This window comes from Vicia villosa, linkage group LG5 (assembly GCF_029867415.1).
Source record: "Vicia villosa cultivar HV-30 ecotype Madison, WI linkage group LG5, Vvil1.0, whole genome shotgun sequence".
NCBI classification, from domain to species: Eukaryota; Viridiplantae; Streptophyta; class Magnoliopsida; order Fabales; family Fabaceae; genus Vicia; species Vicia villosa.
The window spans coordinates 169,156,316-169,180,806 of NC_081184.1; the positions used below are offsets into that span (position 1 = coordinate 169,156,316).

A 24,491-nucleotide genomic window follows, 5' to 3' on the forward strand; every position below is an offset into this window, starting at 1 on the left:
TTCTTATTAATAGTAAAGAAGAAATTTGATTTGGAATGAGACAACTGGCCGTAATCTTTCTTTTAAGTTAGATTATTTGTTAAAAGCTAACCATTATTCTTTCATTCTAGTGTGTTTTCAAATAAGGCGAAGTCTCCTTTATATAGGAAAAATATAACTAAAAAAGTAAAATAATCTATGGGCTTTTTAATGCTCATAATCGATCATACATATCACATTATCAATTATGTAGTTCAAATATGAAAAGTTTTCATATTCACCGTCACTAATTGAATAAAAACCTTAATAATAGATTAATTAGTATTGTAAAAGAGATAATCCATTAACCCTAATCTACTAATCGATTATCTAGTGTAAACTACAATCCTAAAGAATTATTCAAGTTAGTAACCAACCAGCTACTTGCATAAAACATTTTTTTGGTGATTTTATAAAACCAGAGAGGCTTTTAAAACATTTTAGTGTGTGTGGAAATTGTCTAAGTATCTCATAAGATACTCTTATAATTTTACAACTATTTATCACTCAGATACATGGCTTGACGAGTTTTCACACTTCCTCTCTTTCATAACCTAGAAGCTTTAAGATCCCTTGCTAAATTCACCATAGATTCAACACTTCATTTGATACTTACTTCTTATATTTAATGAGGTTTGATAAGACTTATTTGATAGACGCCATCACTAGAGGTTACTTGGTCAAAGATCTTCATTGACTATGTAACACCCCATTTTTTTATTTAGTAATTAAATTATTATTTAATTGCTATGATAATTATTATTTGATGTATTGAATAATTGATTATTTGAGTTTTGGTGAATATGTGATTTAATTGGATTATTATGTGAATAATTGATTAAATAGAATATATGTATGTGTATTATATATTATTTGGGTTTGTGAGTGTGAGAATTAAAATAACTAGTTGGGCCTAATAATGAGAATAAGTAAGTAAAGTGGGAGTATCTATTACTAAGCCCATTAGTGGATTTAAGTTAGTAAGAATTATACAAAACGAGAGAGATATAAAATTAGAAAGAAGAAAAGTGAAGAAAAAAGAGAAGAAAATAGGAGAAAATGGAGAAAAGAGAAGAAGAGAGGGAAGAACCTCATAAGTGTCTTCATCTAATATAAGGGTGGGCATTCCTTGAATCATGAGTTTATATAATGATGGGTGATGGGTAGAAGCATAAAAATAGGGATTTTGTTCTTGAAACTGCTAGATTTGAAATGTTAGGATTTGGATTTGAATTCACAATTTTTGTGTTAGAAATCATGTTTTAAGGTTCCTAATTGTTGATACATATTAGATATAGGTTGCTATGTATTTAATTTGTATTATGGTGATGTTTAGATGAGATTTTGAGGGGATTTGAGTGGGAGCCCGAGAGCTGCTCGCAGGAAAAATGCATGATTTTTTGCATTTTCTTTGAAACTGTAACAATTCATATATTTTGAACCGTAACTGCATTTGAGTCTCCGTTTGAAGTGTTAGGAAGCTAATAATTTAATAATAGTGTGATTAGGTAAATGACTTGTATGCTATATGTTATATGTGATGTGTTGAGATGGTTAATGCTACGTGAATATATTGTTGGTGATGATAACGTGATAATTCATATGTATGTTTGTGTAAGTGGTGGGATAATTCATATGTGATGGATTATTGTGATATGCTTGTGTGATTAAGATTGAATGAATAATCTTAATTGCATATGTCTATTGGTATTTGCACATGCATTCATGGGGAGCTTATACTTCGGATTTTGGTGGTTCTGGTCCTATGGCGGGGATCTGCTCGGGAACTATATGTTCATATTGGTGGCTCTGATCCTAGTGGGGATCTGGAGTGAGGCAAACCTGATGTTCACGATTGTCATTGGTACCACATGCATATTGCATTGAGTTGCAATTGAGTCACGTGAGTCGATGTGAAGGTTGTGTTTTGATATGAAATATGTGATAATTGATTTAATTGTTACATTGTGTTATTGTGGTTTATTATCTTTGTTATCTTGAATTGTGGAGCAATGTTGCATATGTGAATATATGAAATGTATTGGAAAATATTGAATACATAAATATGTGAAGTGCGATGAATTCGATTGGTGAATGTTTGTTATGCATTATGTATTATAATATAATTTCATGATGATATGAATTCTCACCCTTATGTTGGAATAACGTTTTGTACGACATCACTCAGGTACTCGAGATAGCAGTGCTTCTCGCGAGGATTAGTCTGAGGAGTTAGCTTTTGCTTACCTTAATCTTAGGTAGTGAGTCATGCTCTGGTTATGTAACACAAGGGTTATTTGAACTCATGTTGTTATTTTGAGAGATACTTGTGATACTCTCTTTTATTTGATATTGTATTTTGAGATTATATGATAATGTGGCTTTAGTGTCTAAGCCTTGATACATAATTCATTTTATGAAATATGAAGTTTAAATAAGTGTTGTGATTATGAACAGGTGTATGTTTTGTTGTTTTTGAAAATAAATGTGGCGTCCTTTGAGATATTGTATGCTAATTTTACTCTAATCTTGCTACATAATTATAGTATTTCTTTGGGGTTAGAATGGGGTGTTACAGACTACACCAAACACCACTTGATATTAGACGTCGTCAGCATCCAAATCACCTCTCCCCTAACTAAAATATTTGCACATGCCCGAAATTGCACGTGTGAATCTCTTTCTACCGTCCTTTGACAACTTAAAAATAAACAGGATACTTGTGTCCCTTGAAAAAAATAATAATTATGGGGATAAATTAGACAATTTAGATTTATCTATCCATACTACTATTTGCGAGATAACATAAGATTGTTCATGACTTTACTTAAAATTCGACTATTCTATATTTTATGATTGTAGCTTATGAGAGTTTTGACTTTTGATTCCCTCTATTTGAATCTTTATTTTTTATGTCTTGATTTTAAAAAAACCATAGTTTATACGCTTTTCTTAATTATAATTTTTTTAGAACTTTTCTTTATTTTTAATATATATTTTTACTTACTTTTAGATATATTTATCAACTTTTTCTAATTACATTCCAAAATAATAATTATTAGTGGATTGCTTTAAAAGATTAAAAAAATTAAATTAAATATATCATAAAATTTTATAAACAAAAATAAATGAAATAGTTAAGATAGATTGACTCAATTAATAAGAAATTAAATCACACATTAATAAGTCATGACTTCAATTTTCAATGATGTAAAAACTTTTTTAGTTAATAATCTGCAAACACCTCTATAAATACTTGTTGAATTTTAAAATTTGTTCTAATCTTGGTGTGAATCCGTTTATGTTTGGTTTCATATTTGAAGCATCTAGAATTGATTTTGACGTGTTTTGTTGATCTCGAGCAGAATTGATTATGCTTTCAAAAATTGATTTTCCTTGAAGCTAAGATTTGTAGGTTTTGATCAATCATGATTTTTAAACATGATTTTTACATTGAAATATACTGCTCAACTCATTTTTACAAGAATTTTTTAAAACACAAATCATTTTACCTTTAACTCATTTGTTTTTTGGCTTTTCACCATAATCCGTTCAGAGATCAGTTCTGACATCAAATGATTTCAGTCATCTTCCAATCACATTATCCAAAATTAATTTTACATAATCAATTTACTCAAAATCAACTTTTTTTTCACCGTAAAACAAAACAAACACTTATGGTCTGTTTGTTTGAGGTGATTTTGTGAAGAGAGAAATGTAAGAGAGAGAGAGAGTAACATGAGAAATGCATATTTTCTCCTGCTTGGTGCATCAGAGAAATAGAGACGACGGATTTAATATTGTGGACCCCATGCACTTTTACTCTCTCCGCACATTTGAGAAGAAAAGGAACGGTGATGGATAGCATGGTGAAGTTGATTTATTTCTCCATCATGGTGAACTACTAAAATAGCCATTGATTTAATATTAAACAATTTCAATGGACATGATTAATTGATTGTGAATGAACTACAAACAAAGTATTATGTAGAAAAATAAATATTTACATTCATACCCAAAATATATTTTTAACTAGCACCAAAATAAATGAAAAATTACATTAATAATCTTGTTAATTGAAAAATTAAAAAATTAAAAAAATTAAAACAAGCTCTAATATTAGTAATAGTTAAAGGGAAATGTATGTAAATATTAATTATATTAAAACAATTGGTTTTAAAATTTATTTATGCCAATCAAACAATAACTTATTTATTGAATATTTTATTAATTTTTAAAAATTATTTATAATAATTAATTATGATTTAACCATTAAACATTACAAAATTAATATTTTATTATTAAGTGAACACTTCATTACTCTTTGAATTTATTTGGTTAGGTACCTATCATCCGATCAAACAATAATATTTAATTTTATATTATTCTTTTATCATTTTATTTTAAAATAAATTAAAATTTATATTAATTTTACTAAAAGTATCAATATTCAACTAATTAAAATTTATATTAATTTTACTAAAAGTATCAATATTCAACTAATATCGATGAGTACCAAAATATTTATCTCATTTTTAATAAAAGAAAATAAAAATTCAATTTTATTATAATAAAAAGAATGCTTTTGTAATGACCCACCGCTAGTACCCTATGGTTTATGTTAAATATAACAGCAACACAATGGGTTGTGTATGCCAAAATAAATGAAATACAAAATTTATAAGTTAGATGAAAAATATTAATGCACAACATTAGATAAACTCATCAACATTGTATCCAAAAAAAACTTATCAACAACTTATAAAAAAAAATCGACAACATTGATACACAATTTTTCAAGTTTTTAACTTTTAGTAATTTCTATTTAAAATAAATAAATATTTTTATGATTTATATTAAAATATCTATTGGGACTAATAAGTCATTTTATGATTAATTAAATTTCTATATAAATTATAAAATACAAAAGTAATTAAAGAATTTTTTGGGCAATTATATAAATTGTTAGAAAATTTCTTTAACCTATTATAATAGGTATTTTAGTAGTTCACCGTCATGGACCAAAAATTTAACTTCACCATACTAACCTTCACCGAAAAGGAACAGTAACAATTATTTGAGTTCTTTTTCCACATATACCTTTTATTTCATGGACATCCATCATCAATGCTTCAATGCTGACTAATTATTTCAATTTATGTAACTAGTACTTAGACCCGTGCGAGGCACGGGTTAAATATTTTCTTAGTAAAAAATTTCAGTTTAAAAACACTTATAATTTACAAATTTTACTTATAGTTAGATTACTATTGTATAGATAAAATGTTATTGTTATTAATAATATACATAAAAAAGTTTACTTAACTAAATTTATTTATAAATTATAAAATAATTTGGACATTTCTAATTTATTAATAATTTGTGTAAATTTTAAAAAAAATTAACTCGTTAAATAATTGTATCAACAGTTGACTTTTTCTCGCTTAAAAAATATTTGTAACTTATTCCCGTTTATAAAAATAATTGTATCATCAGTTGACTTTTCCCGTTTATAGAAATATTTATAACTTATAACAGTTTATAAAAATAATTGTATCATCGGTTGATTTTTTCCCGTTTATAAAAATATTTATAACTTATAACAGTTTATAATAATAATTGTATCAACAGTAAACTTTTTCATGTTTATAAAAATATTTGAAACTTATTCCCGTTTATATAATGGAGTTAATTAATTAATATTTTAAATATCCCATAAAATTAAACATGAGTATTATCAATTAAATAATAATTAAAAGAGTTTAATAAATATGTATTGATACTGCGAAAGGTCGGAGAAGAAGGAAATCAAAAGATAAAGAAACATCAAATCTATTTGGAGAACGGCGAGTCCAGCAACGTTATTATAAATAGTAAATAATTATGTTAAATAATGATTAAAAAATATAGATAAAAAATATACTATTAAAAATAATTAACAAAAATATGTCAATTCGTTTTTTGTTGGAACATAGTAAAAACAAAAATAAATAATAATAATAATAATAATAATAATAATAATAATAATAATAATAATAATAATAATAATAATAAGCATTAGGCTAAATTACAGTTTTTGTTCCCCTATTTTTGTGTTTTCACAATTTTAGTCCTCTATTTTATTTTTAAAGTCACATTTTAAATTATGTTTTTGTCCGCATCCTTACTTTTGGTCCCCATTCCCACGAGAATGAGCTACCTATTTTAAAAAATAACACATACTTGTTTTTTTAAGTCAAAATGGAGATGAGGGACCAAAAGTGTTTAAAAACAAAATAGAGGATTAAAATCGTGAAAACATCAAAATAGGGGGCAAAAACTGTAATTTAGCCTAAACATTAATAAAAATTATAATTATTAATATAATAATATTATTATTATTATTATTGATAATAATCATAATAATCAAAATTTTAATACTAAAATTAGTTTTAAAATTAAAATGATAAAGGTAATGAGAAGGGGTATGTCTAACGACAATAAAACTAAGGATGTATTATTGTAAATTTTAAATATAAAAGTAATAATGAAATACATTAATGGAATACATGTATTAAAAAATAAAATAAATTTTTTATTTTTATTTTTTAATTGAAATACATGTATTAAAAAAAATGAACAATCAAACCTTTTCAAATTTGGGATAGTTAGTAAAGAAATAAATAAAAGAATGTATAATGATTATAAGATTTTATAGGTTTTAATGACATAAATAAAATATTGTATTTTAGAATCATTGGTATTGACAGAAAATGTAAAAAGTGATCTTACTACTTGACCAAATAAAATAAGTTAGAATTGGAAAACAAAAACGTTAACATTGAGGATTTATTTAATGGGAAAAAACTTTTATAGATATTATTATTATTATTATTATTATTATTATTATATACTAATTTTAGAAATATTACTTTTTCAATGTTAGAGTTTGTTTCAAATTTTTTTCAAAGGAAAAAAAGTAGAAGTAGAATGAGAAATGTGTTTGCAGGTGTCTAAAGAATTACTTCATGTTTTTGGAGGTTTCAATAAGAAATAATTAATAGTTTGTAATGACAATAAGGGATATGAAAAATCTGGAAACAATGAATATTTGGTGTAAATATTAAGCGTAATAATTATTAAGAGATTCTAGTGTAATTATTTTAGTTAGATTATTAAGAAAAAATATTCTACTAATTTAATTTATAATTAAAATTATTAATAATTTTTTTATTGAATTTTTTTACCATAAATTACATTAATTATCCATAAAAAAATTGTCCATTTAATGCAACAAATTTCTGGTTTCCTTGCCAATTTATTAGATGTTATGCATTTCTATCAGTCACACATATTAATTACCTGAAAATATGATAACCATATGAATTATTATCATTTTGTTGAGGCTATGAGAACATGTTTGTATAGAAAAATTATTTGAAAGAGTTTTTTTAGTTAAAAGCTCTCATGAGTGTTTCAATTATAAGCTTTTCTCTGGAAAAAAAATAGGTACATCCAGATGTAGTATATAAAATAAACTGCATAATATTAATAACTGGATTAGAAAAACTTCTAAAAAATGTTGGACATTCCACATTCCCATAAAACACAAATCAATAAATTACAAAAAATTAACATTGACGAAGTGGCAAGTCTTGTCCACTCCTGTTTTGTGATTGAGTTCCCGTTGATTACAAATATTTGACAGCAAAATCAAAGTATTTTAAAAAAAGTTTAGTAAAAAATTTAGTTAAACTTTGCATCAAGGCTATGTGATAAAAATGGAACAACATTATAAATAGCAATGACAGTGCTGGCACCTCAGTTGAGAAGCGCATCAGAGTGAGAGAGAGATATTACGTAGCTTCCAAGTGATGTAGGTGAGTGTTTGTTGTTGAGATTGTTCTCCGTTGAATTTGGGGCGGAGGAGATGATTGTTGACCGTATCTATACGTTTGGGACAGAAGAGGTTAGATATGTGTTTTGCTTCAGAAGTTTATGGAGCAACTCCCATCTACCAAAAAACCTGCAACATAGCCCAAATGTCAGAAAAATCATATTAGTATTAGAAACTAAACATGAATAGAAAATCTATGTTCGAACAAATCTGAATTTCGAAGTCGGAAAATGAAAAAAAATTAATTTTTAAAGAAATAAACAGTGAAATATGATGGAGTCATAAGAGTGACAGATAATGGTGGATGTGTGGTGGGAGAAGAGGAATGGGTAGGCTCAGCAAAAGGGAAATATGTGTGGAAGCCTGAAGAATTATTAATTTATATTAACGTAAGACACAAAACATTAATGAGACAATAATGTATTTTATGTTTTCATGGTTATTTAGATGTTTTAGAATGCAGAGAGTTCTACGGGGAACACAATAAATTGAATACACTCAATCTTGATAGTAGAGATTAGTAATAATGAATTTTATATTTACAAAAAATATTAAATAAATAGATTATTAAGAAATAAAATAATTAATAAAAAGATAATTATCTTTTAAATAAAAAATTTCCTTTTTAAGAAAGTTTGTAAAACATGAGAATTGATGGGAGCATGACACTTGTCAAAATTGCCCAAAAACTCATTTTGCTTTATTATTATGTATGATAATGTATAGTAATACTTCTTTTCACTATGTATTGCTAATCAATGATAAAAATTAAATTATATATTCAACTAATTTATAATTTAAACTTAATTAAAGAATATTAATACTTTAATATATGTATATATTTGTAGCTAAAGAAAAACGTATATATTCATGTTTATAAAAAAAAACGTATATATTATTAGCTTATTCCATAACTAACTTAAAAAATTAATTTTAAAAATAATTATTAATTATTAATTAAATTAAAAATAAATATTTAAATTTACATTGATAAAAAATAATCATTATATATTTAAAAGAGTTATTAGAAAATTTATTTTAAATAATAAAAATGGTTGCATTAATATTTTAATTTAAGGGTATTTTTGTACTTTTTAAAATAGTTACACATCTCTCTCTTCTATTTCTTTTATACTTCTCTTATAACAAACAATCTATCAAATCTACTCTATTTCTCACATCTTTCTCTCTTCTTACACCCTCTCTTACCTATTTCTCTCTTCTCACTTTCTCTCCTTAACCAAACATACCCTTATGGTGTGTTTGGAACAAGAGAGAAGTATCAAAGAGAGAAGTTGAAAAGAAAAAGGACAACTTCTCTTGCTTGACAAAGAAAGGTTGAAGAGAGAAAGAATATAGGTGGGTCCCACCATATTTTGCTTTCTTCTCATCATAGGAGAGAAAGAGAAGAGAAACCTCTAATTTGTTTTGTTTCCAATGCAGCCCTTCTGGTTTTTATGTATTGTTTCAAATGATACTAAATTTTGTTAATTTAGAAAAAGCTATTGATTGGTTTTGGTTTTATTATTTCTTAACTTACTTTTTAACCAGATTTTGCCGAAATTCATTTTATTTTATTTTTTTAATTTCATTTTATTTTTCTTATGTCAAAGTCTGGTGGTTTTTCTTATAAAAAATAAATTTTACAAATTAAATTATTTTAAATAATTGTAGTAAAACAATTAATTAATAATAATTATTTTTAATTAACATAGAAAAAATTTAATAACATAAAACTTTGTAGTATTAGTTTCTTTAACAAATAAAGGGTATTTTTGTCCTTTCAAAAATAATTACACTTCTCTCTCTTCTATTTCTTTCATATTTCTCTTATAACAAATAATACATTAAATCTACTATATTTCTCACTCATTTCTCATTCATTTCTCTCTTCATATACTCTTTCTCACATACTTCTCTCTTCTCATTTTCATCTCAATACCAAACACACCCTTAGTGTGTAAGCCCCATAAACTTTTGTCAGTAACAAAAAAGGAGATTTTTTCTTGCAACTAATTAACTAATTGGAGAACATAAAGTTATGGGAAATGCTAACGAGTGCCCCTGGGGCACTCTTTAAGGAACTCGTGGAGAAATTGAGTCACATCAACACAATTAATACACTATTGCTTTATTATAAAATGTTTCATGTGTTGTCGATTTTTGGTTGGATGAGGCACATGTTATGTGTTGAACCTGTGAGTTTTGACCATGCAAGATTTACTATTCTTAATTTGAGTTATTATTACGAATAAGCACGTGACACCTTGCATGCATGCTGTGCTGCCATTCTTCTCCCCTACCAAGCAAGCAACCACCGATCCAAAGGCTGACACTGACTTAATAAAAAGAAACACTAAAATTGACATTTTCATTTTAATCATAAAGCAACACTTATATAATCCCACTAAAATCCACTTTTAATCGTTAATAGCACACACGTAATACTACTCATAAAATAATAAAAAAAGATATTGTGTAGAATATTCCTTTAGAAAAAAGATAGTATTTGGATCTTTTCTTGCTAAGCAAGAGCTGGATGGTTGGGAACATTTAAAAGCATAGAGAAAAGGATTAAAAAAAGTGAGAGGCAGAGAGAGAGAGAGAGAAAAAAACAAAATATAAGTGGAAGGATGCTTCGTTTATGACTCATCGGATTCTTTAATATCCATAAGAATATCATCATATTTTCTTTAGAAAAATATGTATCATTATTTGAGTTTGAATTTCTAATTGTTTTTCACAATAAGTTGTTATTATAAATAGAGTTATATTTTTTAATTTAATAAATAACTGATTTATATATATAAATTAAAAAATAAATATTGTTTATTACATCCCAAAATATTTTTACCAGGGCAGAATGTGAACTCGAACAAATAATAAAATATGGGTAAACATATAAGACTGTCTTAGAGACTGAATCCGACTACTCAATTAGGTATTAATCGGTAGGAGGTCATATGGGTTAGCTAGTAGCACACGTGTCAGGGATGTAGTTCAGGACCGGTTAAACTAACTAGGATGTCGAATATGAGATCGGTCTGTTATCTACATGAAACCAGAGCAAAGGAGAGCAAGAGTCGTAATTGTAGCTTGATGATGAAACAAATGTTACATGATTTTGATTATGTGTGTTTATGATGACATCGACTATTATAGTCCCATGAATGGAAGAGGTATACAGAGAGTCAAACCTTTAATGGGTAATGAAAGGCTGTTAGTGACCTATATACATATACAGGCCGACCCAAGGGTAAGGCGGGCTAGGCCCTCGCCTTGGGCCTAAAATAATATTTTTTCTTAAAGGTATTTTATGTTTCAAAAAATTAAAATTCAGTATATTTTTTCAAAAACAAAATAAAATTGTGTATAATTGCTTGCTTAGCTTAGTCGGTAAGAAAATAATATTTTATTTAAAAGATCCTGTGTTCAAATCTGATAATGCTACAAAAGAGAACGTTTTACTATCATTTTAATTCAAACTAATGAATTTTAGGATTTTTTTTAAACATTGTTTCATCTTTTAAACAAAAAAAATTTATTTCACTAGAGTAATTTGAATACATAAATTATTATTGAATTTTTAATTTATTTGTACAATCATAATACCAATTTCATATTCAATTTTAAATTGAATATATTTTTTATCCTTACTCTATATAATAATTAAAACATAATATAAATTAAAATTAAATTTTTATACTTTAAATTTAAATAATTATTAATAATTATAAATTTTGTAAAAAAAATTTATTTTTACTTGTGTTACTCTTGCTTGTATAAAAACTTTAAAAGATACAAAAATCAACATAATATGTGAGAGAGTAGACAACACGACTCACGGTATAAAAATAATTTCATATTCAATTTTGTATTTTGAAAGATAATTCAACGTTGATAAGAAAATGTAAATATTTAACAATAGAAAATAATATTAATTTTATAGTAGATACCAAAATTTAGTCGTAAAAAAACTTATAACTTCTTTTAAAAATTAAATATTTAATTAAAGTGGATGAAAAAAACCTCATTCTAATAATTGTTTTAGGCCTCATATTACGTTGAGTCAACCTTACCTATATAAAAAATAGCTGAAAAACACATGGAACAAACACGACAAACATACATTATAATACATTTAAGGCTCTCCCCTCCTAAGTTCTCAGGGAGACTAACATTTTAGTGTTTTAGTAAGAATACCTTTTAATAGTGATGGGAGAAAATACTATTTGTAAATTTTTATGGTAAATTAAATTGGTGGTTCTTTTATAATTTGTGGGCGGACATCAAAATCATTTTTGAAGAATATCCAAAATGAATTATAATATTAAATTAAAAAAATTTCACGTTGAAACTTTGACTAAATATATATTTTAAATAATTTTGTCAAGATTATATTATGTTGGACATCATATCACAATATTTAAATATGAACTTATCTTTTTAAATAAATTTTGTTATCAAACAGAAACACATTTAAATAAATATTTGTATAAAAAATGTAAATTGATATTTCATACAAATATCTGTCAAACTACTAAACTGTAATTAGGGGTGCGAATAGGCCAGGCTGACTAACAGGGGCCTACGGCCCAGCCTACATAGGCCTAGGTCAGGCCAGGCTTTTTAGATAAATAGAAAAGGCCTAGGCTTTTTTATAAGCCTATTTAGCTAAAAAAGCTAGGCCACAAGCCACATAAAAAGCCTTATAAGCCTAAGAGGCCGGCCTATTTAAATAAATATGAATAATTTTATTATTATTATTATATTATATTTTTTACTTTGAATTAAAAATATAAAAATAAATTTTAGTTATCTTGAAGAAATTATGAAAATAAGATGAAAAGAATTTTATGAACAATGTCATAAGTTGTTTCGATAGGTTCTCTCAAACAAATAATATCACAAAATTTATGCTACTAGGTAAACTTAAATAAACTAATGCAAACAAACATTTAATCTCACTGATCTTTTAATTTGTTAGTCTATATAAAGACGAGTTTAATGACTTATTTACAAATGTTCAAATGAAATAGGCTTTTAAGTAGGCTAATAGGCCAATCAGGCCTTCAAAAAGGCCGGGCCCAGGCCAAAAAAATAAGCCTATGATAGGCTACAGGCCAGACTTAGACTTTGAATATTATAGCAGGCCAGACTCAGGCTTGGCAAAGCCTAGCTCGGCCCAGTCTATTCCCACCCCTAACTGTAATAATGGCAACAAAATTATAGAAATTATTTTTTTCTATAAAATATAAAATATCATAAAACAATCTTTCTCTTATGAATTTTATTACTTTGTGTATTAGTTTTTTAAAAGTAAAATACGAAAATAACATAATTTACGAATAATTAAGATAAAGTCAAAATTAAGAAGAGAAAGCGTTTTGGAAAAGAAAACGAGATGCCTACTACTAAAAGCGAGAATATTCTAAAAAAAAAAAAAAGTTTCGTGCAGCGTTACTACTCTTACCTCTCTTCGCTTTCTCTCTCTTGCCAGCCAGCCAGCTTACTTCTCTTTCTCTCTCATCAATGCCGCTCTTTCCTTTCTGAATTCTCAACTCTAGAGAGAGAAACACAAACTAACGTTTTCTAGAGAGAGAGAGAAGGGGTAGTAGGGTATACACAACACTACACACACAAACTCGCACCAAACAACAACAATGGCTTCTTTGGATATCTTCCTCTTCTCTCTCAGTAGAACCTTCTGTACTCCTTTCGCCGTTTACATTCAGATCCAGGTTTCAAACTTCTCTTTTCTATCAATCGTTGTTCTTTTTTTAGGGTAATTTAATTTCCATTGAATTGTTCTTCAGAATTTGTATCACTCTTTTTTTTACTGGAAATTCAGTTGAACTCGTTTACTCTTGTTTACTTCTTTTTTTCAATAATTGTTGTTTAATCTTACTCTTGTTTGATTCTTGAAGTTTCTTTGTCAGTAAATTAAGTTTTGTTTATAGTTATATATGTTAGTACATTGTGAATTTTTTCCCCTTTTTCCATCTCTACTTTGCTTGGTTATGATTAATTTGGGTCGTAGCTGGTAGTTTTTGCGTATGATTGATTCTGTGGTGAAAAAAGTTAATCTCGAGTGAATTGATTCTGGCTGTGGTGAAAAAAATTAATCTCGAGTGAATTGATTCTGGCTGCGGTGAAAAAAATTAATTTCGAGTTAATTGATTCTGGCTGCGGTGAAAAAAATTAATCTCGAGTGAATTGATTATGTAAAATTGATTCTGGCTGCGGTGAAAAAAATTAATTTTGTGATTATGTAAAATTGATTCTGGTTACCGGTGAGTTAAGTATAAAGTGATTTATATTTGGATAATTTTATGCAAAATTGAGTCAAACAGTAAATTTCAATGTAAAAATTACATCTAAACTCAAAAGCTACAAATTATAGCTTCAATAGAATCTATTTTGGATGCAGAATCAATTCTACTCTAGAAGAACTAAACACGTCAAAATCATTCCAAAATCAATTCTACACCTCTAGAATTGCTATTGCTTTTGCCTATTCTAAAAGCTAAACCAAATATACACTTTATTTGTTACAATGTTTTTTTTTTTTTTGGAGGGGAGAGGTTTAAAAGTGGTGACATAATTGGGATTTGATTTCTGAAACAAGTAGTAAAAGGGGTATTTGGTGCCAGTGAAGCTTTTTGGTAGACAATTTATTATTGTGCTTTTGGTTTAACAACTTTGGGTGGTTGTAAAGTACATTACTTTTAAATTTATTCTGGATTCATATCGAGGTAACTGTTGCTTTCATGAAGAAGATTGAATGAATGGTTTGGATTTGTGAGTTAGATGTTCAATCACTACTTTTTTTCTAGGGAACTTTTTATCTGATTTTATTCCCAATTTTTATATTTAAAGGTTAGGTATCAGCAAATTTAATTTTTATTCCCATATGTCATGTTCACAGATTTGACATCCATAATCCCTGTAGGATTTAATTCTAGTACACATACAATATACTTGCAACACAAGAAACACTGTAGGGGGAGTTCCACATTGTTGAGGGAGTTTTAGTGATAAGTTGTATATCAAATTGGAATTGTGAAATTGCATGATTATTGAATGAGATGGAATTAAGGTCATGGAATCTCTATGATCCTTCAGGTAAACCCCTTCCTTTTTTAGGGGCTGGATTGAAAAATTCCCTATTAGTGGCAGTGTTAAGTAAATATATATAGATCTTGCAGTTTGTTTGAAGTTTGAATCATTGCATGATAATTATTAACATATGTTTCCTTGAAATCTTGGTTTGTATCCCACCATCTTTGTTACTTTAGAGAGATATCATGATAATTAATCTTAAACCTGGATGTTATGTTTGCTCCGCAGGGATGTTTTATTTGCTTATTGCTTGCTCTTGGGTGGGCTCTTGCTTCTTATGTTAGGTACCATTACTCAATAATGTCATAGAGTCCGGAAACACTTTTATTGTCAGGTCTATGAGAAATAATGCAGTTTCCCCCTTACAGGAACAGAGAGATAAAACAAATGAAGGATGCTATGAAGAATGGAAATAGTTTATCTTTCCTTTGTCATGACATGAATGAACTTGAGCACTCCTATCAGGCCAATCTTCCAAGAGTAACGGTAGTTATGCCTCTGAAAGGGTTTGGGGAACACAATCTCCACAACTGGAGGAGTCAGGTAAAACTCATATCTCAAATTCCCCTGGAACTTATTTGATATTTCCGTTTTTCTTTTGGTTTACATGTGGTGCTTGCCTACCTTATTGGTTCTTCCATGAATAATGCATTATGACTTGGAAAATTTTAATTTAATTTAAATTTATGTGTATTTCACATTCTTTCTCTTTCATATTTCTAAATTTTAAACTCTAATTTAAATTGTATCATATATAGCAGAGATGAAGATGTTGCATTGGATGTGTGGCAAGACTAGACGAAATAAGATTAGAAATGACAATATTAGAGAAAATGTTGGAGTAGCACCTATAGTAGAAAAGATGGTGGAAAATAGGCTTAGATGGTTTGGGCATGTTGTAAGAAGACCTATGTATTTTGTAGTAAGTTGAATAGATCAGATGGATGGTAGTCAAACCGTTAGAGATAGAAGACCTAGAAAAGCTATAAGAAAAAGAAACTATTAAGAAAGATCTCGAGATTAATGAGTTGAATAGAAGCATGGTTTTTTTATAGAACATTATGACGTAGTTTGATCCATGTAGCAGACTCCACTCAGTGAGAAAAGACTTGGTTTTTGTTGTGCTCGCATTTTGGGCCTACTATTGATTATTCATTTTTGCTGCATAATTAACAATAGTCGGTTGTAATTGTGGACATCTATTTAAGCTAATACTTGGACTTCATATGTCAAATTTAATAGGAAAATTTCATTACGGTTCTGTTTTTTTATTTATTAATTTTTAAATGCAGATAACATCTCTTTATGGTGGCCCTATAGAGTTTCTTTTCGTGGTAGAAAGCACAGAAGATCCTGCTTACCGTGCAGTATCACGGCTAATATCAGAATTCGAGGTATAAATAAGTTCACATTTCCCTCCATTTATAGATTCATGTTTTGAGTTATTTGCTATTAAGTTTTGCAACCTCAAACTGATTTCAGTATGGTTTTTATACCTGGTTACCAAGTTGGAACCATATATACTTCTGTTTCGAAGTTTGATTCTGTTCCTTCCAATTGTCTGAATTTTTTGCTTTCTTGGGTAAATATTCTAATCTTGTCCGTAACTCACTTAATTGGATAAGTGTTTGATATATGCAGGATGATGTTGATGTTAAGGTTATCGTAGCTGGTTTATCAACAACTTGTAGTCAAAAAATTCACAATCAATTGGTATGGAAATTTTCTGACATATTTTGATTGTTCTTTCAAATACAAAGTATAGCTTTATTCTTGACTAGTTAGTTCCCTACATTTATTGAAATTCAACTTAAATCTATGTTGAAAAATGGTGACAATCTTAGTTGTTTCATTGAATAGTAGTTAGACACAATTTCATTTCCCAGCATAACACTTGAAAGTTACAATAATACATGCATGCTGGATCTGTATTAACTTTTTTATAATTCGATGTCGACATTTTGTTTGGGTCATTTACTAGACTGCTAAACTGTCCTTGTTAGATTCATTTTGCTAACCACACTAGTATTACATGCTAATATTAGACTACTGGCAGGTTGGGGTGGAGAAAATGCACAAAGACAGCAAGTATGTATTGTTTTTGGATGATGATGTTAGGATACATCCTGGATCAATAGGAGCGCTCACTCGTGAGATGGAGAAGAACCCTGAGGTATTACTTAAACTTTGTTTCTTCTGGTTCTATTTTTAGGTATTAATGATAATTATTATAATTCTACTTAACTGGGGGTTATTTTGTGGTTTTAACCGTTTTGATGCTTCACAGATATTTATTCAAACTGGATATCCTCTTGATTTGCCATCTGGAAGTCTAGGGAGTTACTGCATCTATGAATATCATATGGTACACAATTACCTCTATCTATTTATTCTCTGATCTCTGAAGCACACATCTGTGTATAAGATGGTTTTCCTTTTATTTTCCAGTTGTTTTGAAAGAGTAAACGAATAAAGCTTAGTTTGATAATTGAATTTGAATCAAGTCACTATATTAATCAGACAACTTTTCATTTAGGCTTTTGATAAGGTATCATTATTTAACGCTGATTCCACATCATGGATTCATCATGGATCTATTTCATGCCTTACCTTGCATTTGCAAGAGGCTGTTTCCACAACAACTTGAACCTGTGTCCTCCAGTCACACAATATGTCAATATTTAATTAAGTTATTTAATGTTTTCTTTCCTAATCTTTTCTCCTTTTGTTTTGTTATATAGCCTTGTTCTATGGGATTTGCCACTGGTGGGAGAACATTCTTTCTGTGGGGAGGCTGTATGATGGCAAGTATCTTTTGCCTTTTCTTAGTTATCGCTTTAAAGAAAAGCTTAATTTTAACTCGTTAGTTTTTCTCCAGATGCATTCTGATGACTTTAGACAAGATCGTTATGGTGTAGTCTCGGGACTTAAAGATGGTGGATATTCCGATGATATGACTCTTGCAGCCATAGCTGGTACATCTTTGATTTTCTTATCAAATTTCTTGATGTAATTATCACTGCGATCATATAAAGTTTAAACATGTTGATCATCATATATAGCTGCACTATCTGTACCAATCATTGAAAAACAGTTACCTGATATTTGATCCTATTATTCTAACAATTACTACATTGCTGTCTTTTTCAGGGGCTCATAAAAGACTTATTACTTCTCCCCCAGTTGCTGTCTTTCCTCACCCCCTTGCCAGTGATCTTAATTTTGGAAGGTTTGTGACTATTACTCATCTGAAAAATAAAGTTTCCTTCCATTTTATGATTTAGTTTTTAAAATTATGTAGATACTGGAATTACTTGAGGAAACAAACATTTGTTTTGGAGTCGTATACAACAACCGTTAACTGGGTGATGAACCGTGCATTGTTTGGTGTTCACTGCTATTTGTCATGGGGATTTGTAGCACCATTCTTTATGGCAATGATTCATCTCACAGCAGCATTTAGATTCTATAGTTTGGGATACTCACTTGAAGAAGTAACCTATACTCCTGCTGGTGAGCACACTACTTTTCCTTTTTAGGCAGGTTGTTAGTGATGCTAAATGATAATAAGGGATATTGTTCAACTTAGTTGCAGCGTTAGAAAGCTCTCTCATTATGCTCTCAATGTACATATATAAATTTGAAATTGGCAATTTGGCATGGGTTTATTTCATTCAGGAATAGCACTAGTGTGAACTTGTTTGTGCTATACGAAATTTGTAAATAAGTACTTTGTATAATTTTAAATATGTTGTTATCTTAACACCTTCTAACCTTGTTTGTGGGATGTTAAAATAAATTAGACAAATTCTTTGTTTGTTTGTTTGTTTGTTTGTTTCAAACATGCACTTCTCACAAGCCAAATTTAATTCCAAAAGTAACACTATCTTCTCCATTTTTAGGAGTTGTATCTCCACTTCTAACATTTTCAGTTCTTTCATTTTGATGCGTGCCTTTTCCCAGGATTATCACTGGTGAGCTACCTAGCCATATGCACCATTGTGGAACTTCTTTCAATGTGGAACTTGACAAGGATAGAAGTTCAACTATGCAACATGCTGTCTCCAGAGGCACCACAACTATCTCTTGCTGCCTATAATTGGTGTCTTGTAAGTTTTTTTTTTTCGTGCTTGTTTTTAATGTGGCTAGATTTTAATATGTTTATCCTATTTAGGTCCTGCAAATAAATGGTTTTCCACTCTTAGTCCCTGCAAAATTTTCTGACATTTTCAAAAACAATATTTTTGCCCTTGTATTTTTTTAGGTTATCTGGCAATGACACTGCTAATTGAAATACACATCATTGTATCAGCGTAGAATTAATAATGCTGTGTTCAAAAAGGACACCAGCTCACCACCAGAACTACTTCTTCAAGTTTTCTCTCTCCTTCAGCCTCTCACCATCCACCCCTCTCATTCTCTTCCACTTCAACTCCCTACTATGGCGTTGAGTCAGTGAGAAACAAAATGAAAGTGAGTTGGAGTCCACGTGACATTATTAATCCTACGCGGCAACAATGATGTGTATTTCCCTTCACCATTGAAGCGTGAAAGAAGTGAAGATTAATGGTGGAGACTAAAACAAATGATTTTGTAAATATTAAGGACCAATAAAGGACAAAGTTGTGCAGAGATTAAAAGTGAAAGGGAAATATTTGTGGGGATAAAAGACATATTTTAAGGAAAAAATTAAAGTGAACCAAACTTGCCAAGCAATGAGTGACATAGGTTGTCACAGGATACTTGCTTGGGTTGACATGAACATGTTGAACTCCTAGGTTAAGTGTAAATAAAGCATGTACTTGTGTAAATATGTATTGGAAAAACATATATGGAAATATAATTAAAAATGTTATGCCACCAGAAACGTGAAATGTGCTTGAATACTAGTTGCTAAAGTTAGAAAGGGTGTTTTCTTCCGCAGGTGTTCATTGCATTGTTAGTGGATAACTTTCTATACCCTCTATCTGCGATCAAGTCTCATTTTTCTCAATCAATCAATTGGTCTGGTATTTGGTACTATTTAAAAGATGGAAAAATTATCAAGGTAGGTTGGTCAAGGCTTTATTGTCATCTTTGACTTGATTTCTTTACATCTGTTTTCTCAACCAAAAAGTATTTGAATGTACACTCTGCAGATTGAAAGAACCGAAAGAGGCAAGGATATGACTCCAGTTTTCACAGACTTGGGAGGGAAACATTTATATGGAAAGAAAGGTATACCTGCCAAAGGTTCATTCATCAGTTCTTTGTCCAGAACTCTGGCGCAATGGCATCAACCCAAAAAATTTGATAACTAGGCAAAAGCTTCAAGCAGCTGTGTATCATTCTCTCACTTTTGAAGCATGGGTGTTGGTAGATCACATTGATCTCATTTATAGTTTGGTGCAATTCTTGATTGATTGTTTTAGATGATGGTAGGAGTCCTAGTTCCATTTTTTCATTACCCATTCAATCCATTATTATTTTTTAGTGCAAGCTTTGCCCCTGGCATCATTTTGTAATTGTAACTGTTATGTGATATAATATATGGAACAGTACTAAAAAATTGCAAAGTTTATAAACAAGACAGGCAGTGAATGATTCACATTATTCTCATCTCATTCACCATATAGCGCTTTCTTATTCGAGGACCAAAACAAGTTCGAATAATTGATAACAAAAAAATGTGAAATTTAGACTTGATTTATTTCTGCACATGCGGCATGAGTTAGTACAATGCAAACAAGAAATTTAAACAAACTTCCAATGTGACATTTTCAACATACATGTCTTTGATTTCACACTGGGTTGAGTGCAAGCTGTAATGCTATTAGCTATAGGACTATTGTTGCACATTTTTCAATAAGCTCCCAATACTATTTAATTTTTTCTTTATAATACATTCCACCGAAAGTCACATAAACATGCACCATTCACTAGGAACAGAATAAAGCAAAGAACAAAAGAATCCATAGTAACCAAAACTTCCTTTTGGCCTTTAACCTTTATCTAAAAAATTCTGCATTAACATTTCCACATTCAGGCAAGATTAAAAAAGCAGTGACATGGGGTGCTGCTTCCATGGCTCCACAGCTATGCCACCAATGGAAACCTCTCTACCGGGAAGTAGTACCGTTGAAGACTATGCAGGACCCAAGAACCTCAAACAAGAAGTCCTGATACAAATACCAGGATGTAAAGTTCATCTGATGGATGAAGGAGAGGCTTTTGAACTAGCTCAAGGCCATTTCATAGTCATCAAAACATTGGAGGAGAATGTGTCTCTCGCAACAATTATAAAAGTCGGAAACGAACTTCAGTGGCCTTTGACTAAAGATGAGCCTGTAGTGAAGCTAGATGCCCTCCATTACCTGTTTTCGTTGCCCGTGAAAGACGGCGAGCCTCTTAGTTATGGCGTAACCTTTTCGGAAGATAGTTATGGAAGTTTGAGTTTTCTAGATTCGTTTTTGAAAGAGCACTCTTGCTTTTCTGGCTTAAAGCTGAGTAACAAGAATGATCTTGATTGGAAGGAGTTTTCTCCGAAGGTTGAAGATTACAATCATTTTCTGTCCAAGCTTATTGCAGAAGGGACTGGTCAGATTGTGAAGGGTATCTTCATCTGCAGCAACGCTTATACAAACAAGGTTCAAAAAGGAGGAGAAAAGATCCTAACTAGTCATGCAGATGAGAAAAACGGCGTTGCGGTTAAGGAAAGTACGAGCAACAAGAGCGCGGCGGCCTCAAAGAAGAACAAGATCAATAAAAACCTCAAACGGTATACAAAAATGAATCTGAGGTGCACAAATATATAGCACATAATACTGATAATTGTGTTTTGTATTGCAATGTAGTGTGAGGAAGCTGTCTAAGATGACAGAAAAGTTGAGCAAATCTTTGCTTAATGGTGTTGGCATAGTTAGTGGAACAGTGATGGCTCCTTTGGCTAAATCAAAACCTGGGAAGGCATTGTTAAGGATGTTACCTGGTGAGGTGCTGTTAGCTTCATTTGATGCAGTCAGTAAGTAAAACCAAGTAGAAACACTTCATGAAAATATTCAATATTCTCTTTCAAATAAGAAAAAGCAACATCATTTTTGACTTTTTTATTTCTATTGTTATGCTGCAGACAAAGTTCTAGATGCAGCTGAAGCTGCTGAAAAACAAACTCTTTCTGCTACTTCAAAAGCTGCTTCCAGAATGGTCTCTAACAGGTATAGGATAGTTAGCCTCAATACAAATTCTAAGATGATATCATAGTGTCAGGAGTTTCATATCGAATAATATATGACTTGAATATATGTTTATAAGTGAGAGAATACTTGAATATATGTTTATAAGTGGGAGTAATTCTCATTTTAGAAGTTGATTTTGTAAGGTTAAGTTAAGATTAACCTAAATTCTAGGATAGTATCGGAGTCTTGTTCCATATCAGCTGGTTCATCACCTATTAGATTTCTGCTATAGGTCATCCATCAATTATATCCACACACCAAAGTCAATAGTGTTGAGCGTGAGAGAGTGAGTTAAGACAATCCAATTTTAAGGACAAAGGCTATCTAAAATCGTCTAAGCCACCAGCTATCAGACTACTCACTTCAAATGTCCAGTCCTAGACATGGGATGACGTGCTAAGAGTCTCACATTGAATGAAATATGATGTGAAAATATGTTTAGGGTTTAGACAATCCAAATTCTAAGACAGAGGTTATCCAAGATTGGCTGGGCCACCCACTATCGGGTTACTCACGAGACAACATCAAATGTTTAGTCTTGGACAAACAGTGGTGTGTTAAGAGTCTCACATTCAATAAAATATGTTTCTAAGTAATGGACAATACTCATCTTACAAACCAATTTTATTGAATTTAATTAGTTCGAACTTAAATCTTAAGAATAAGGTTATAAACTTTTGTTTCTAACATATATGCCTTCTTTATCAATGCATCATACTTGGGTGACAACAGGTATGGGGAAAATGCTGGGGAAGCTACAGAGCATGTGTTTGCAACTGCAGGACATGCTGCTAACACTGCTTGGAATGTCTTTAAGATTCGAAAGGCCATCAATCCAGCTTCATCAGCAACCAAGGGTGCACTGAAAAATGCTGTCAAAAATACAAGTTTTAAGCATTAAATTCCATTCAAGTTGCTTTATACTTGTTTTGTCAAAAAAAAAAAAAAGTGGTGCAATTAATTAGTACTTTATGTATAACTGTATTCATTTCAATTTCAAGTTTTCACCATTTAAGAAGAATTAAGTCTTAAGCTTTGATTTTAGAAGGATGTAATGTAACAGAAGGTGAATTCAAATTTAAAAAACATAAGTGGAAATGAATTCATGTGAACACATGAAAATTGATTGTTTACCTTTGGAAGAAAAGTCATTGAAATTTTCAACTTTGTTTGAGAGTTAGAACTAGGATTTCATGGTTGAATTATTCATTTAACTAAAAAATAATCAATTTATGATGGTCTATCAATAACAAATTACTATAACCAATTCATATAAATGATTTTGCTTTTACAAAACCACTTATATCCATAATCAAATTTAATAACCAATTATGAATTTTATAATTCGTTTTAAAACTAATATTATTCAATAAAGATACATACGTGATAATACAATCACACTGAAACAATTTTTTTAATGTGTATCCGTCTAATCCACCAAGAAAATTGGCTTTCCGTCTTCTATTGTTTGGTCATGAGAGACTTGCTCTCGAGAGATAAGTTTATTTTCAAGAAAAGAATACGCGTCTCACAAAGTCATTGGAAGAGAACTATTATATTGTACATTGTCCTCTCATATTTCATCTTATTTACAAGAAAATAATATGTAGGTTATAGATCTCTTACCAAAAATACTCTAGATCAAACACTTACCAAAAATACTTTTCCTAGCCTCCTTCGAGCCAACTTCTATAAACAAATGCGTCTTTATGATACGCCTTAATTATTTTTTTGACGCTGCATTAGAAAGGGTAACACCCCCGCCATAACCTAGAGCCTCGCAAAAAGACACCAATTGCCTCTTCAAGAAGATCTCCTCTTGAGTCAAATCAACCATCTTCTAAACGTATGATTCATACTCCACCAAGAAGTGGCTCTAGCGCTAGAACTTAGAAAATTTTCCGAGCACTGGTGGGGTAGGATCTATGGAGTAATTTTTAGCAAGAGCCTCTTCATCGAGAAGAATGAGTAGGAAAAATAGGTCATTGGAGTCCTTCAAATTATCCGAGTAGACGTCAAACATATATGCACACTAGTGAAGTGATATCAAGCCCTGGCCCCTCGCCGAAGCAGCCGTGCTACGCTGAACTTTGAATAGATAGAAAAAGAGTGTTAGAGTCAGACTCTCCTTGTATTAGCACATGTATCAGAACACTTTAATCTATGTCTAACTCATTGGGTGAGGTTGCGAATGAGCGATTAACAAGTGATAAAAAATCCCAATCTCAAACGTGTTGAAGGGGGACATAGAAACCTATCAA

General features: G+C 30.0%; 2 protein-coding genes across 2 annotated transcripts; both read left to right on the forward strand.

Annotated features, from left to right (window-relative positions):
* The first annotated feature begins 13,370 nt into the window (after positions 1 to 13,370).
* LOC131603824 (uncharacterized) lies at positions 13,371 to 20,608 on the forward strand. The gene is made up of 14 exons (XM_058876259.1): positions 13,371 to 13,635; positions 15,245 to 15,300; positions 15,385 to 15,559; positions 16,309 to 16,410; positions 16,658 to 16,729; positions 17,073 to 17,189; positions 17,304 to 17,381; positions 17,758 to 17,820; positions 17,895 to 17,991; positions 18,167 to 18,245; positions 18,318 to 18,529; positions 18,980 to 19,125; positions 19,941 to 20,063; positions 20,155 to 20,608. The coding sequence occupies exons 1-14, from the start codon at positions 13,558 to 13,560 to the stop codon at positions 20,314 to 20,316; spliced, it is 1,560 nt and encodes a 519-aa protein (XP_058732242.1). The 5' UTR covers positions 13,371 to 13,557; the 3' UTR covers positions 20,317 to 20,608.
* A 144-nt stretch (positions 20,609 to 20,752) lies between these two features.
* LOC131603825 (senescence/dehydration-associated protein At4g35985, chloroplastic-like) lies at positions 20,753 to 23,339 on the forward strand. The gene is made up of 4 exons (XM_058876260.1): positions 20,753 to 21,773; positions 21,850 to 22,016; positions 22,125 to 22,209; positions 22,963 to 23,339. Exons 1-4 carry the CDS (start codon positions 21,064 to 21,066, stop codon positions 23,129 to 23,131), a joined length of 1,131 nt encoding a protein of 376 aa, XP_058732243.1. The 5' UTR covers positions 20,753 to 21,063; the 3' UTR covers positions 23,132 to 23,339.
* Positions 23,340 to 24,491: the final 1,152 nt, after the last annotated feature.

What these genes read in the sequence shown, in the direction of transcription:
- LOC131603824 (XM_058876259.1), top strand. Translation starts at nt 13,558, where the DNA reads ATGGCTTCTTTGGATATCTTCCTCTTCTCTCTCAGTAGAACCTTCTGT. An exon ending in AGTGATCTTAATTTTGGAAG is followed by an intron (nt 18,246 to 18,317) that starts GTTTGTGACTAT and finishes AAAATTATGTAG; the next exon opens with ATACTGGAATTACTTGAGGA. An exon ending in CTGCCTATAATTGGTGTCTT is followed by an intron (nt 19,126 to 19,940) that starts GTAAGTTTTTTT and finishes TTTCTTCCGCAG; the next exon opens with GTGTTCATTGCATTGTTAGT.
- LOC131603825 (XM_058876260.1), top strand. Translation starts at nt 21,064, where the DNA reads ATGGGGTGCTGCTTCCATGGCTCCACAGCTATGCCACCAATGGAAACC. An exon ending in ATCAATAAAAACCTCAAACG is followed by an intron (nt 21,774 to 21,849) that starts GTATACAAAAAT and finishes ATTGCAATGTAG; the next exon opens with TGTGAGGAAGCTGTCTAAGA. An exon ending in TCCAGAATGGTCTCTAACAG is followed by an intron (nt 22,210 to 22,962) that starts GTATAGGATAGT and finishes GGGTGACAACAG; the next exon opens with GTATGGGGAAAATGCTGGGG.